The sequence below is a fragment of the Microtus ochrogaster genome, chromosome 10, assembly GCF_000317375.1.
Source record: "Microtus ochrogaster isolate Prairie Vole_2 chromosome 10, MicOch1.0, whole genome shotgun sequence".
NCBI classification, from domain to species: domain Eukaryota; kingdom Metazoa; phylum Chordata; class Mammalia; order Rodentia; family Cricetidae; genus Microtus; species Microtus ochrogaster.
In genome coordinates, this window is record NC_022016.1 from 65,708,636 (window position 1) to 65,724,042 (window position 15,407).

A 15,407-nucleotide genomic window follows, 5' to 3' on the forward strand; every position below is an offset into this window, starting at 1 on the left:
AAGCCAATATTTCTAAGCTAGGAATAATTAGTATTTTAATGTGAGCCATTATGTCAGGGCCAATACTGAGTGTCTCCCAATAGTCCTGGGTACATAGTATGAACTTGGCTTTAAAAGATGTTGACTCTTCCCTCTGGTTTCTAAAGAATTCTGCACTGGAGAGAATTTGTTTCTGACCTTTAAGCAATGCTAATGGTCTCAGTTTGAGTGGCACGTTACAGCATGGTCATTACCAGCTTGTCAAGACCAACTGCAGTAAAGACGGAAGAGTGCATGCCACCACCCAGTTCTGTTGATCAAAGGCCCATTGATTGTTTGTTATGACATAATTCAAACAGTCCAAGAAGCATGGAAGTCTGTCTGTCTTTGGCTCTCTGTCTCTTCTTTCCCCACCTCACACCTACACCTCCAGAACATCTCTGTTTTAAAGCCATTCCTAAAGCGACCACCTACTCTTGGTTTCAATTTTAAAGTGAAATTACAAGGGAACCCACAGAAACAACTAGCCTGGGCCCATAGGTGCTCACAGAGCCTGGTCCAGCAACCAGAAAACCTGTATGGGACTGACATAGGCCCTCTGCATATGTGTGACAATTGTGTAGCTTGGGCTACCTTTAATCCCCTAACAGTGGGGGGAGGGGCTGTCCCTACTGCTTTGGCTGGCTTTTGGGAACCTCTTCCTCATACAGGGGTGCCTTGTCCAGCCTCAATACAAGAAGAGGCGTTTAGTCCTACATCAACTTGATATGCCTTGCTTTGTTGATACCCATGGGAGGCCTGCCCCACTCTGAACAGAAACAGAGGAAGAATGAATGGGGGAAAAAGGGGAGGTTGTGGGAGGAAATGGGAAAAGAGGAAGGAGGGGGGGGAATTATGGTTGGGATGTAAAATAAATCAACAAATTTAATTAATAAAAGTAAAATTAAACAAATATTAAAGATTTACTTTTATCCTCTACCTATTTCAGAATACTAATGGTAGGTAAGTTATATTGTAAAATACGACTTTCAAATGGCATCAAGCCCTTTGCGGAAGGAAATGGAGTTTGTAGCCCCTGATGTACGTGTTATAGGCTTGAAAGGAGGCACAGGTAAACCAGTTAGTTGGTCCTAATAGATGCAAGGAAACTCAAGCCAGCCTGATGATAATCTAAGCCTAGATTTTTTTTCACTCTGTTTTAATCATCACAGGCTAGCATAATCTTGTGTGTCCAAAAAATAGGCGATGATGTGAGCCTGAAGGAAAATCCAGGAGTTCTTGACCATTTATTATTTGTTTAGTGCTCTGCTAGGCCTTGGGGAAGGGTTTACCAATTAATCCTTGCAACAAAGGTTACAGGTGACCCTAAGGATCATTTATCTAGTGGAAGTCATTTATTCAAAGTCAAGTGGTATAAATGATTCAGGTAAGCCTTGATGTGGCCACAATCTGAGACTAACACAGGGGAGTTTTAGAAACTTTTCTGTTTAAGACCAGGCTTAGGTTCTGGAAAGGCAACTGCGTATGCTAGAATTTTGGCAGCGAGAGAGGTGGCCATTGGTGATGAGGTCCTTCTGGATGGTAATGGTAGAATCCTCAGTGAGAGGCAGTAGAAGTAGCAGGTGGTGGCCTGCATTAGAGATCCTGTGGTTGTGTTATGAAAGGTGTCCAAAGTACCAGCTGAGGGGGAGCTGGCTGGCATTGTTGAACAGGAAGACATGTGCTTCTCTGATTAGAGCATGGTTGAATTGCCAGTCTATGATCTGGCCATAGACAGCAATGCACATATATTAAAGGTTGTCAATATTCTAAATTTTTTATACTCTTACTAATAAGAGCATATAAAGAGTATATCTTACCAGAGTGTATCAGTCATAGCAGCATTAGAGGGAAGTATATTTATTGAAGCTTAATTGAGATCCAAGCATAGCCTTGCTTTTTTTTTAAAAAAAAAAAAATCCTTTTTACTCTAATATTAGAGCTTTAGCCCATTTCATTCTGCCTTTGCTGCTCAAATCTTGCATTAGTCTTCATTACCAGAAGAGTTCCAAGGTCTGGGGGTTGTAAGAGGCCAGACAGCTCAGAAACATCCCTGGCATCTAGCCCTTCCTCCTTTCCCTTATTTTCCTTTCAGCTCTTATAGCCAAGATTGATTAGCCCTCCCCTCAGTCTCAGGCAGCATGATTGCCAAGTGAATTCTACATGTTCCTTCAAGATTGCCAGAGGGGATGCCTGCCCTTGGGGCTAAGTTTGCAGCGTGTCTTGGATTGGTTCCTGTGCCTGTGTAGGGGGCTGGTTAGCAAAGGCCTGGCATTGTGAGCATCCTTCAGCTTCTCAATGCTTGCCGGTTCTGCACACTGCTGTGTAATCGCTCCAGGACTCACTCACACATGGCCTTGTGCTGACTGCAGCTGTTTGGCAAGAGCAGGACCAGGCCGCATCAGCTAAACTGTGGCTTCAGGCCAAACTGGTCAACTGTATGCCAGAGACCCTCGCTTCCTAGATCTTTAATCTAGGTTTGTCAAGGTTTATTTTGTCAATCTCCTTGGCTACTGCAAGGGGGATCTCCAAGCTGGACATCAGCCTGAACACTTTTCTCAAAGGCATATGCCGTAGCTAGGTTTCTATGCCTGTGATAAACTCTGACCAAAAAAAAGGGGGGGGGGTGGTGAGAAAGGGTTTATTTGCCTACAGGTCACACTCAATCATCAAAGGAAGCCAAAGAAGGAACCTAGAGGCAGGAACTGAAGCAGTGACCTCAGAGGAATGCAGTCTACTGGCTTGCTCAGCCTGCTCTCTTAGACAATCCAGGAATACCTGCCCAGGAATGATCAGTGGACTCGGCCCACCAACATCAATCATTAATCAATACAATGCCCTATGACATGCCCACTTGCCAATCTAACGAAGATAGTTCCGCAGCTGAGGCTCCCTCTTCCTAGTTTGTGTCAGGCCAACAAAAGCTAACTAGCAGAGCATGCCATCCGAGTCGCATAAAGAAGGTGGGTCCTTGCTCATTCCTCAGAAATGTGTTGCCCCTTCTCTTCCTGTACCCACATGGAGAAAGCTGAGCCCCTGTTTTAGGGATGTAGGGAATTTTTGCAGATAAGAGGGGCTGAGGAGCATTCTGCATCCTTGAAATAGGATTAAGCTAACTGGCAATGTGTTGCTGAGTCCCAGGATGTTAGCCCTGCATTGTTCAATTTGGATATTAAAAATTATGTGAGTGAGAATTTACCAAGTACATACCTTGTACTTTGGGCTAGATATGTGGACACTGCTTCACTTGACGCTTCTGTGCCTGGGTCATTGTCCCTTTTCACAGATGAAGGATGCTGCGGTACTCAAAGACACTGAGCATCTTGGTCTTGCAAGCTTTTGTCGTGATTGTTCCTCTAACTCCATCATAGAGTAAAATAGACCAAAGGATCCTGGGCTTTGATTGATTGATCATTTCTTGTTGAGGTGGCATATCTTTAAAGTAATGAAAATTTTAAAGGATTGCTATAATGCAAAATTGAACAAGTAAAATACATAATTATATTCTCCCTAGATTCATTTTCAATACGATTTGTTTTAAATTAGTACTCTTCATATTTTTAATTCTGGCAGTGCATGCTGTACACTGAACCCAGAGTCTCAGCATGCTAGATATGTCCCATATCAATTAGCTACATCACCAGTCCTGGAAAAAATATATTCGAGCAGTTTTTTTAGGTTTATAATTTTCAGTTAGCAAAACACAGAGTCCCTCATGCCCCATCTCTAACCGATTCCCCTGTTATTAACAGCTTTGGGTAGTTTGCTACAATTCTTACTATAGGTGAACCAATATTGACAGGCAATTATTAACTAAAGTGTAGAGTTTGCATTGGGATTTCCTCTTGTGCTTTTGTTCCTGGTATCCATTCTAAATGTCTCTACAAAGCTGTAACAGGGTGTATCTCCTATACATATCATGCAGGATCATCTCTCTGTCCCGAATCACTGTGCTCCACCTGCCCACATGGCACACACGCGCACACCTCTTGGATCGCTCTGTTGTTTTGCCCCTTGTGTGGGTGTATTTCACTGGCCCTCATGTCAGAGTTCCTTATTCCCTCAGAATGTCTTCCTTGGTGATCCACCCTGACCTGGTTTTTTTATTCGTCAAAGGCACAGCTAGATGTGACCGTGCACAGTGTGGATGCTTCATGTAACTCAGATATGATCCTCTGGCATTGAAGGGATGCTCTTTCCAGAAACCTAGTGTTAGCCTTCTCCATTTGATCATAGAAATAGTTATTTCCCCGGGATTCTAGTGAGGTTTTCACTGTAGTGGAATGGGGCCTGCCAGTTCAGTATTTGCAAATGAAAAGTCACTGAGATAACTATATGCTGATTGTATTGGTTGTGACCCTGCCACCTCCAAGGTGGCAAAGACAGAGAAACTCAGCCTCACAAATTCCTAGGTGAAAGTTAGACTAGACAGCCCAGCTGCCTGACGATAAATGCCTGGATCAGATGCAAGGAACTGCTCAACTGGGGACTCCAGCTGGCCCATGGGAGCTGCAGGCACCCAGGAACTCCCTCATCTTTGTCTCCTCCCTTTCATTTTTGCCATCATCTTCTGATGTTGGGGAACTGTAGCAAAGGAAGTCCTGTAGCTGAGAGTACGGATCCGTTCTGTTGCCTGTCTCCACACGTGGCGGGACCATCTGAACCCCGTCTCGTTATTTATTACCTTGTTCCACAAGAGGGAGAAAACACAGACCACTCCATGCTGGGCCAGAGAAAAGGAAGAATTCAGAACAGAGCAGAGGCTCCAGAGAGTGACTATGGTTCCGAATCACTGAGGTTGTTTTAGCATAATCCCATGAAGGAGGAGACAGGAGCCATCTGTTGAGATGGTGCTTTATTGCACAAAGCCCTCCACAGGCATTTTCAGATAGGCCCCTCCCATGAGCTGTGGTGGAGAGCCCATTCTGCTGGCTGCTGAACGTCGCCGCTTCAAGGGCTCTCTGTCAGGCCCATTCTTGTTTATTTTGTGCCAGCGTTTCCTCAAAGTATGTGCTCCGCGGCTGCCAAATGTCCCTCCTGGTGTGCGCTCAAAAAGTTCTGCTCCAAACCCCACTACTGCTCATTTCCTTCTCAAGTGCTGACTGTTTCCCTTGAAGTCGCTGGAGTTGACTCTGAAACCTTAAAGGCCTCAGTGGGAACGAGCGAAACCACAGATACACACAGCCCATTGTGCCTCTGGTCTGCCGGTTCTGATTGCCAGCGCGGTTTGTACACTCAAACTGGCTGCAAGGGTTAAGTAAACTCCGTGGCTCACTATGACTTCACAGCCCTGGAATTCTGCAAAGCCAGGATCCTCAGTACACTGTGGCTGGCCTTAGAATCTTTGGGTGTGAAAACCACTCTCAGCTCCTCAGCCCGGGCTCTGGTTCCTGTTGCATGGCTGCAGAATCTATTAAAGTCCGGCAGATGAATTACCCTGACTCCGCCACAAAGCCTGGCTGCCCAGTGGACTTGGGGTTCCTGAGTTGTTTGTCAATGGAGAGTGGCAGTGAATGGAACAGGCCTGTGCCTCAGCCTGGCATGAGGTGGCACCCTAGTGGCTGTTTCCTGCCTTGGGAATGTGCACTGTTGATATTCTCACACAGAAACCATGACGGAGTTCTGAATACAGCTCATTTTTGAACTTCATTTGTAAGTCCTCCATATGGCTTCCAGTGACCAGACCCTTGCACATAGGTTTTGTAAGAACCACTGACCAGAGTCTAACCTGACGTGGCAGAAATACTGAAGCAGGATTAACTCGGTGGAAAGGCACAGTAAGGACATAAGACTTGGGTAGGAATAAACTAAAACTTGAAAATACAAATTGTTCTTATGTAGAAAGGCGAATGAAGAAGTGAATCTCAGATGAGAAGGAGAAGTCTCCGATACCCCATTCTTTGGGGGCCACCACTCAAATGGCTGCAGATCTTTCTGCCTTTACTGGAGCAGGATAACTTAGAAACTTGTCTGAGCGGGCAGCCCGTTGGTTCTCTCTGTTAAGGTACACAGTAACAATGCCCAGGACACAGAAATTATTATTTTTAAATAATTTATATTCTTAAGCAAGGTCTTCATTTGAAAGAAACCATTTGGGTTTCAGCATTAAGAGAAGAAACAAAAAGACGATGATAAAAAATAGACTCCGGCCCCAGCCCGAGCAGTCGCTATGACCTTGCCTTTGTTTGCCATTACACAATTCAATGGCAGGCCACTCAAACTATGCTCTCGATCAATATCCTATTAAAGCTGCACAAAAAGTCTCCATAAACTTAGTGGTTAGCTATGTTTATAAATGGAACTCGGCATAATTAGATGGTCAATAGCAGGCTCTACTAGTAATTTTAAAATGAGCATCACACGTCTTCGTCGTAGAAGCCAGAGCCGCCCCTTCTGGAAGGAAGGTACGGTGTGCAGTGGACAATAGGTTGGAAGGCCTTTTAAAAGATCGTGTCTACATCCAAGATACAGCCTTTACAGAAAATCTGTTAAGTTAGTTACATAATAGGAAGTGCTGATCAGTCCCTTAATTTTTTTTTGAGTCTCAGCTACTTTATTCTAAATGTATTACAGCATTGCAAATGCTTCATTTTCTAGTTTAAATCAAGCCCCCACATGGAGAGAAAATAATAAATGTTGCCACACTCTTAGGAAGAAAAAAAAAATCAGTCTGTCTGGCTTAACTTAACAGCTTTCCTCCAGTATAATTCAATACAATTTAAAAATAAATGTTGAAATTGAATTATTTCTGAAGAACGCTTTGTCATAGAGTTTTTTTCCTTTGACTCATTTGGGCTAAGTGTCTGGATGGGAAAGCAAGGAGCAAATGAGAGGGACTGGCAGGACTAAGATTTCCTACCACTTCTTTGAGAGCCCATTCACATATGGGTGGCTCCACATACTTCTATCCCATCCTCACCAACCAAATGGGATGAGCTACTAAGGTGACCTACCCACATGTTGGCTTTGTCCTCAGCTGGTCCTGCCCTACTATTAGGCATGCATGTGTCCTGTGTTGGGTATATGTCCTGGTCATTGTTTGTGTACTACTGTGTATGTTGCAAGTGGTGGGAGTGTGTTTCTGACACTGGACAGCACTGGGCATGCGTGTCCTGTGCTCCGTTAGACTCACACGTGTGCTGGTCCTGGTTAGAGCCACTAATGACTGGGTGTGGGCCCTTTGTTCTCTATCCTCGGCTGAAGCCTCTGCTAAGTTTACCAGATTCTGAGTACTCTTAGGATAGACACTGGACCCTGGGAAAAGAAGCAGACATAATACCCTGATGCACATTCGAATTCGTTGTCATGGTCTCTTTTTGTAGGTCCGTCAATTGCTAATCTTTTCTAAGTCACTCTGCTCATACTTTCTGTGGTTAGTGCAGACCATCCATGATCAAAATGGCTATATGGTTCCATGAGTAGTAGTTCAGGATTTATATTGGGGATGAAAGCTTAAACCTCAATAGCTATAGGACTTTGGTAAGTATTTATAATGCTCCTTGTCTATGTTTCCCTCATAGGTTATAATCATTTATTTAATATAAAATATTTAAAGTCCTGGCTATATGCTGAGCATAAATCTGAGGGCTAAAACGGTGTTGTGTCTCAGTAATATAGCAGAGGTAAAATAAGAGGATCCCTAAGGTTGAATTACTGAGAGCCCAATAATGGTAATTTCTATGATCATTGCTATGAATCAAGCCTTTGCCCTTGACCCTCTACTGTGTGTTCTTGAGCTGATCCTTGAGCTGACCACAATCAGCAAATTGTTTAAAAACATGCACATGTGTATAATTAAGAATTTCCAACTTTAGGATTGAGTCCTAATAATTGGTTATTACAACCGTTGTAGTGCTCACTTCAGTTAACTGTGACAAAATAAGAACATACCAATACTGTTCTTACTCATCTATCTAGAAAATTCTTAATCCTTGTGGTTTTAGCCAAAGCCTACCTTTCTGCAGCATTCTAGGTAGCTAATAGGTATTTAATGGGTAATTGAGTGTTCAAAAATCCTCATTCTGACACTGGCAGGTTGCAGGTTGTAAGTGGTCAGCCATTAATAGGTTAACCATATCTGCACTTTAAGTAATGCATAATTCTATAGTATTTAAAAATATGCTTCTATTTCTGAGCAAAAATTCAGGAGATCACTACTGATAATATGCCCTTTAGTAAATCTTTATTTGCTCATAGGCCCCACTTTGAAGAACAGATGTTACTATCCAATGAATAACACTGGGAGGCTAAAAAGCTTCCTTTTGATTTCCAAAAGCCTGATAGAAATTCTTTTGTCCCACAATAAGGACCCAAAGTGTGTTGAGAGTTGGTTTGGGATATCTGATCACAGCTAACTGTCATGGATTGGAAAGACTGTTGTTGGTAGCCTGTAGACGTGTCTGGGAAGAGACAGACTAAGCTCACTCAGAAAAGTTGCTCCACACAACAGATGCTAAGCTGAGCCATGATTAATAGGAGTCCATAATTAACACCCAGTAAGTGGAGGAGGAAAAATGAAGCAGTTCTTGCTGAATGATTCAGTTGTTGTTGCTGTTGTTTGTTACTGCTGTTTTGTAGACAGGTAATTAGCGGGTTATTAAGAAAGGACTCTGTTGATACAGCTAATGGTCAATAGCAGCGTACTCCTCTGGAAGGAGCTTATGTGTAGAAGCCCTTCCATGGTTTATAGATCATTGTGGTATTGACGACCTTTTATGCCATCAAATCTATCCCCTGTCAAGAAGACTGAATCCCATGACTGAGGCTTTACCTTATCCTAAACGGGTACCCCATCTGACTTCAACCGAAAGCTTAGACAAGATGCTGCTGCTCTAAGATGCAGAAAATCAATTTCAGTCCCAAAGGCAGAAGCCACTAATGCAAGAGATCAGTGAGCATCATTCACTGCCCCATAGCCGCTCTCCTGGACCTAGTGTGAGGTCCTGCATCCAAGCCTATAACTATAACTAGCTTTAACTCCCCATGCTGAAAACTTGGAGAAGAAAGAAGAGGACACAAAAGCCTTGCTACTATATGGTGGTAACTTATGTCATGAAACACATCTCCCCAGTGACCATGAGACAGCAAGGACAAGGAGAACAGGCTATGGCTCCCTGTTTCTTTAGGCAGATATCTAGAAATACCTGAGATCAGATCCCTCCGCTATCCCTGCACACTTTGCTAAACATCACCGTTTATTTTCTGATTTGGAAATGAGAATAATGTTAATATGTTCCCTAGGGGTAGTATAGGATAAAATTATATATCTTATGTACATTATCTGGCACATAATAAAAATCAGCAGACAGGAGTCCTTTGCTGTTTTCATTAGCATGCTCATTTGATTGTTGTTCAATTCAGTAAACATTTGTTACATGTATAATCTGTGAAATGACCTCTGCTGTATGCTAAGAGGGATATGTAAATAAGAGACAGCTCGTCCTTTGTAGAGATTACGTCTGAGTTCCTCACAAGACATATTATAGGCACTCAAGTGCCTGAGTAAGAATAACTTACAAATTAAACTTAGAGTAGTTACCTGTTAAAGGTAAACAAACCTTTATGATTCAAAATGGAATATAACACAGTATCAGTGAATTCATCCTATTTTAATAAAGTTCAAATGGCTTTCATGAATAAAAATTTATGTGTTTCTCATACCTACACACACACACACACACACACACACACACACAAGTTCCCTATCTTGTGTCCACGAGGCATGGCTGTGTAAGTGAGGTGATCTGTGTGTGCTAGCAACTGCTTTTGTGGGGTTAAAAGCATTCTGTTGACTTTTGGCAACTAGCACTGCATCTCAGAAAAGAAAAAGAAAAGCATTGCTTAAACCTTTTCATAGCAGGCAAGCTCACATAGAGGGAAATCCATGTCTTAGTTCACTGCCTTCCTTTTATGCTCCTCTTTGAAAACCCTACTCCCGGCCTGCATTTGGCCACTCCTCTAAAACCAGGGGTAGAAAGGGGAGATCAGCACATGGTTTACAGACCAGAAATCTGCTTGGCGAAGGAGTTGCTGAAGGCTGTGGTGTAGAAGCTGCAGAGAAAGTACCTTTATGATTGATTTCCATTCAAGTCAGACTGACTGCAGCGTGGTCATTTTTCTAGCCCGTAACTGCTCACCCTGCAGCGGTCTGCTATCTGCAGGGCGTCTGAATTATAGCAGTCTATGTCCGCGTTACCTCTTACACAAATTACTTACACTGGTTTCTTTTTCCATGCAAATTCATCAGTTTTACAGCCCGTCATAGCCACAGTCAGGAAACTCCGGCAGAGAACACAAATTGATAAAATGAGTTAATTTGACTATACTTATTTTTTTTTCTTTCTAAAAGCCCTCTCTTTTAGTCAGTGTTCAGGAAACATATTACAGTAAAAGGGAGATAACAAAGGAGTTGGATTTTCTTGCCATAAATTACTTTCCAAGTTAATTTCCTTTAACGATGATTCCAGATTCGCCAGTTTTCATAGCATTGTGTGTCTTACAACTGAGCCTTTGATGGAAAGAAGAACAAGTATTTTCCCATGTTCACTCCTTTTGTGGCAGTGACATGGACTTTCTTACAGGACCTTTGCCAACGGAATGCAAAACAACATGAAATTGTTCCGGCATAGAACTGTGTGCTATTGTTGGAGTCCCCAGCCCCCAGTCTATAGTGCAAACTCCAAACTCTCTGGGAGTGTTTTTTGGTCACACAATTGAAAGAAAAAGATGTCTTAATTTTTCATAGTTATTTTATGAGTTAGAAATCAAGTGCTGAGTCCTCATAGCCTTGGGAAGGGATTCATGGCCCTTGGTCCTTTTTTCCCCCTTTGTGTGTATTGGGGAAGGAGCATGCCGATCTGAGGGACGGACAGCTGTGATGTCTGATCCCTAGACTGCAAGCCTCTCAGGGGCAGAAGTTTTCATGCCCTGCCCACTGTTTTCAAGCATATGAAGCAATGCCTAAGGTACCAAAGAGACTCTTGGAATCTGCACTGTCCCAGGAAATTCAGCCTCTGTGTGCCTTCAACTGTAGGCTGGACGCATGGGTAGACGTTTTGATAACACTTCCTGAAAAGTCCTGCCGAACAAGCCATACACTCAGCACCATCATCTCCCAGGCAGAGAAGCCTAGAAATTTGGATAGGATTTTTTCCCCATAGTCTTCTCTTTCCAGCAATGCAGCCCGGAGCAGATTGTCTCTGGTGGATGGCAGAAGTTCAATAACCACAGCCCTCTCCAACTGCTAATGTGTACAGAAGAGCAGGTCATCAAGAGGGCTGGCTACCGAAGTAACCCCTTTCTTCCAATAGCCCACATTACTATAATGATGCCTTAATAGCAAACCATTTATTAAGAAATGACACAGAGTACATTCGACTCATGACAGGAATGAGGGGGAAGGGAAGATGCATGACTTAGAAATAACATCTGAAGGCTCAATTTCCAAAGTTAACCTTCTGAGAAAAACTCCTTGGTGAACAAGATGCTTAGGCTAGAGTAATTGCCATCTTTCTTAGGAAACAGGGGCCTCTTCCTCTATGCCTATGCATATTTATAGAAGACACTTTCATTTTTACTCCAAGTCGAGGGAGGTGGATGGGGATGGTAACTATTTCCTTAATTCAAAGTGTATTTATTGGTCTTCAACTGTCTATACAAAGGGGAGTGAGCTGTTTCAGGGTGCAGAGGCAGTTTTGGGATATGGATGACTTCAGGTCAGGTGGTGTGATCTGTCTTCATGACTTGGGGAAGTTGTTCCATCTCTTTGTGCCTGGGCTCTTTCTTAGTGGCACTCTGAGGATTAAGTGGGAGGACAGGCTTAAAGATCTTAGCCTAGCAGCTGGCCCATGAAAACCGCGTAAGGGTGTGATGACGATGATGGCGGTAGTGCTGGGGGCCAGTTTTGCATGGTTATCATCATTATTTTGCTACATGGCATTAGTACTTCCTAGATACATGGTGTGCTATGGTCTCCAAAAGCCTCCCCACCGTTTCTTTCTGGTGTTCTGTCTTCATTGCTTATCAGAGGCTCTGCCTGTTTTCCAGATGGGAGGTTCGGAGAACGCTATGCCTGTTAGAGGGACATTGCAACAGGAAGCCTGCACGTAGGTGTGAGGCACTCTCCTGGCTGGTTACAAGGTGACCTTATGTAGGGTACGGGCTGCATGCATGTATAGTGACGTGAACACGTGTGAGCCAGGACCTTGTATGGAAGGCACAGTTTAGATCTCTGCATTGTTAGGCTTAGTTAACCCAGGTTGAGAAGCTTATTCTCATTTTGGATTCTGGAATGCCTTAAAATTTTAGATGTGCATGTTTGCCAATCTCTGAAATCACTCACAATGATTCCATTGAGCACTTTGGATCAGGCTGTCTGGGGCCTTTGCTGTGTCCCCCTTGATTGCAAGCTACATGGAACATAGGAGGTCAATATAAGGCCCATTAAGGAACACGTATGTGGGCTGAGTTATTTTTTTAAATCTGTGTAGAGGTAGTGCACTGTATTTACATATGCATGTTTCTTCCTTCACATATTCTGGCTCCCTTGATATTGTATAAAGGTAACAGATGAAGGAGACATTTTCCCAGAGCAGATCGCACAGCACGTGAAGTGTTCAGAGGAAGGGCCAGCGTCCACCACTGTGAAGCTAGGCCTCAGAGTTCGCCCACTCCTTCCAGGCCTTTCCTCACCACTCCTCCTTACCACAGGGGGCTGCTCCCGTGCTCAGGGCCGAGGAAAATTTCCCTCCAAGCCAGAGCCTCAGCTCCACTCTGAAATTTGTGAAGAAAACCCAAATTCAGATTCTTGACCCTGACAGGCCTTTCCATTCTCTCTGGTTACCAAGGCTGGAGGCCCCAGGAGGCCCCAGGAGGCCCCAGGTACAGGAGCACTTGCCATAGTATTATGTACAGGCAGCTCTGGTAATGATGAGTGGCATGGGGCATCTTGCATAATAGCCCATTTCATACATAAAATATTGTGGAATAAAAGATGAAATTATGCAAATAAATTGAGTACAGAAACAAATGATAGAATGAGTAGCAGCATTTTTGAGTGGAAACATGTTTACACTATTGTCAAGATGAGCTAAAGGCCCCTCTCTTATTAAAGCTTGTTATTGAGACAGGTGCTCGATTTTCAGTTTTCTGTATCTTAGTAAAGAATTGCTTTTACATGACAGCTATGCTTGAGATTTAGTCATTGCTATTAGCCAACTCCATGTATAGTTTTAGAAATTTCTCTATCCCTTCATGTCTTCAGACTCCATAGTTACTTAAGGTACTCTACAGTTCATCCTGCCTCCCCAGCAAGCATCCTGAGAAGCCCTCGTTCCTGTTACAAGGAGCTGCCAATAGGACACAGAGTGTCCTGATTGGTATAACTGATACCTGGCTCCTCCTGGCCACCCTTGGCTCTCATCTCACCTCATCTTCTTGTTTAAATGACATCACTGCCTCATGTTTTACCAACTCAATTTTTCAACCACCCCTTCTCTCCCATGCTTGCTCTCATGAGTGAGAGGTATTTCTAGATTATAAATGCAAAACCGATGGTATCCCCAAAGGCTGCTGACCCCTCTTTTTCTAGTGATTAAAACTCAGTACAGCCACCTGCATATATGACCAGTGTTGATTGATTGCCTCCGGCTGCCAGGGGCGATGCGTAGACACTGGCAATCTCACTGCAAAGGTTTCTACTCCCAGAGATGCTAAATGCATTGATGGTTCACAAACTTGTGATGCTCCAGACTCAACTCTGGACTCCTGAAGAAAAGACCAGATCCTTTATGACCTAACCTCAGCCATCCATTGTGACTCTACCTTAGCCATGGTTTTTGTCACTCTGTGTCCCTAGGACACAAAGCTGTCAGAAACCCAGTCAACATTTTCTGTTCCCTTATCTTTAGGCTCTTCACTCTACCCAGAATTCCTACTTTCCTTCCGGTTATCTGTGCCCCTCCTGTCCTTTCAGTACCCAGATACATTTTCTTAGGCCCTTTTACTGCCTTGAGCTTCTTCTCCGAAGCTAGGTTAGACACTCACTTCTGGTGCCAGTTTCAGGATTACTGTGTAAAGGCTTTTTAGCTATCTCTACCTTAATCTGCCAGGTTCCCCTGTAGTGTGTTCATGGGCGATGTCTCTGGTCTACATGTCTTCTGCTCCCAGCAGTTATTGGTAATAACAGTGCTCCATGATCATTTCTTGAGTAAAATCTGGGCTCGTGGTGTTCCTAATTACCTTTTCTCCTAATAGATATTAATGCATTGAATGTATTTCTCTACATTGGTGGACTTAATATGTATATGTTATGTTTTAAGTATATCTACTGTACTTCTTTTACTTAATATTTCAAAGAGGCTTCTTGAACCATTAGTCTCAATGTGGAATTTACAGTTTTAAAAAAAGATTGGTAGGTGTGACTATAATTTCATTCAAAAAATACCTGTTAAGCTATTGTAGGCAAGGCATCTAGAAGTGGGAAGATATAAAAATACAGGTAACCATGTCTCCAAAATGATCCACTATAAAGATAATAGATAGGATCAATTGGATCAGAAGTTTTCAAAATCTGCTATGAAGTATGGGTAGCAACTACTTCAGCTTCACTGACCATGCGATCCCATCATCACTTTCAGTTCTTCCTGTCACTGCAGCATGCCGTGCAAGGAACCCTTCTTTGCAAAAACATAACTCATACACACAAACGCACCAAAAAAATCAAAATCCCACCAAATTAACAAGCAAAACAACAGACCTCAAGATACAGATGTATGCAGGGAGTTCATGTGCTACAAAGACAAAAGAGTGCACAGTTCCCACTGCAGGAAATGGGAAATGGGGGCCTAGATGGACGATTCACTCTCATTAAAACTCAGACGGAATTCCAAAATACCGATAAGGAGATGCTGTTGGGATCAAAGGAAGAAAACCTAGAGAAAATTTGAGGCAGTCATTTTTGAAAAAAAAAAATTAAGACTAAAATATAAGAGGTATTTTCATTTAAAACATCCAGGAATGCCGCAAGCTTGGTGACAGTTTACTGTTACAGAAAAGAAAAGATAAAGGGCACCTCGGAAAGAATGCACCTTTCTGGTGTGGACCAGTTGATGTCACAGTTTATTCATGTCTATTCCGGATAAGCTTTGCAGATAAATGCCAACAGAAATATGTTCCATGCTACGCTAACATCAGTTCCTGTCGATCTGGAATCCATAGGACTTAACTTATGGCTTGTTTGTTTTCCTCTCTCTAGCACCAATCGCTGCAGGAACCGGCCCCAACTTTTCTCTCTCTGATTTGGAAAGTTCCTCATACTACAGCATGAGTCCAGGAGCAATGAGGAGGTCTCTTCCCAGCACATCCTCGACCAGGTAAGTGAACTGGTGGCC

General features: G+C 43.1%; 1 protein-coding gene across 3 annotated transcripts in view; it reads left to right on the forward strand.

Moving 5' to 3' along the window:
• Nfia (nuclear factor I A) overlaps window positions 1-15,407 on the forward strand; it is a 346,125-nt gene that overhangs the window by 226,214 nt on the left and 104,504 nt on the right. For all 3 annotated transcript variants that reach the window (XM_005353438.2, XM_005353437.3, XM_005353439.3), the window contains exon 5: window positions 15,272-15,389. In XM_005353438.2, coding sequence (XP_005353495.1) covers window positions 15,272-15,389 — 118 coding nt within the window. The remainder of the gene's footprint in view (window positions 1-15,271; window positions 15,390-15,407) is intronic.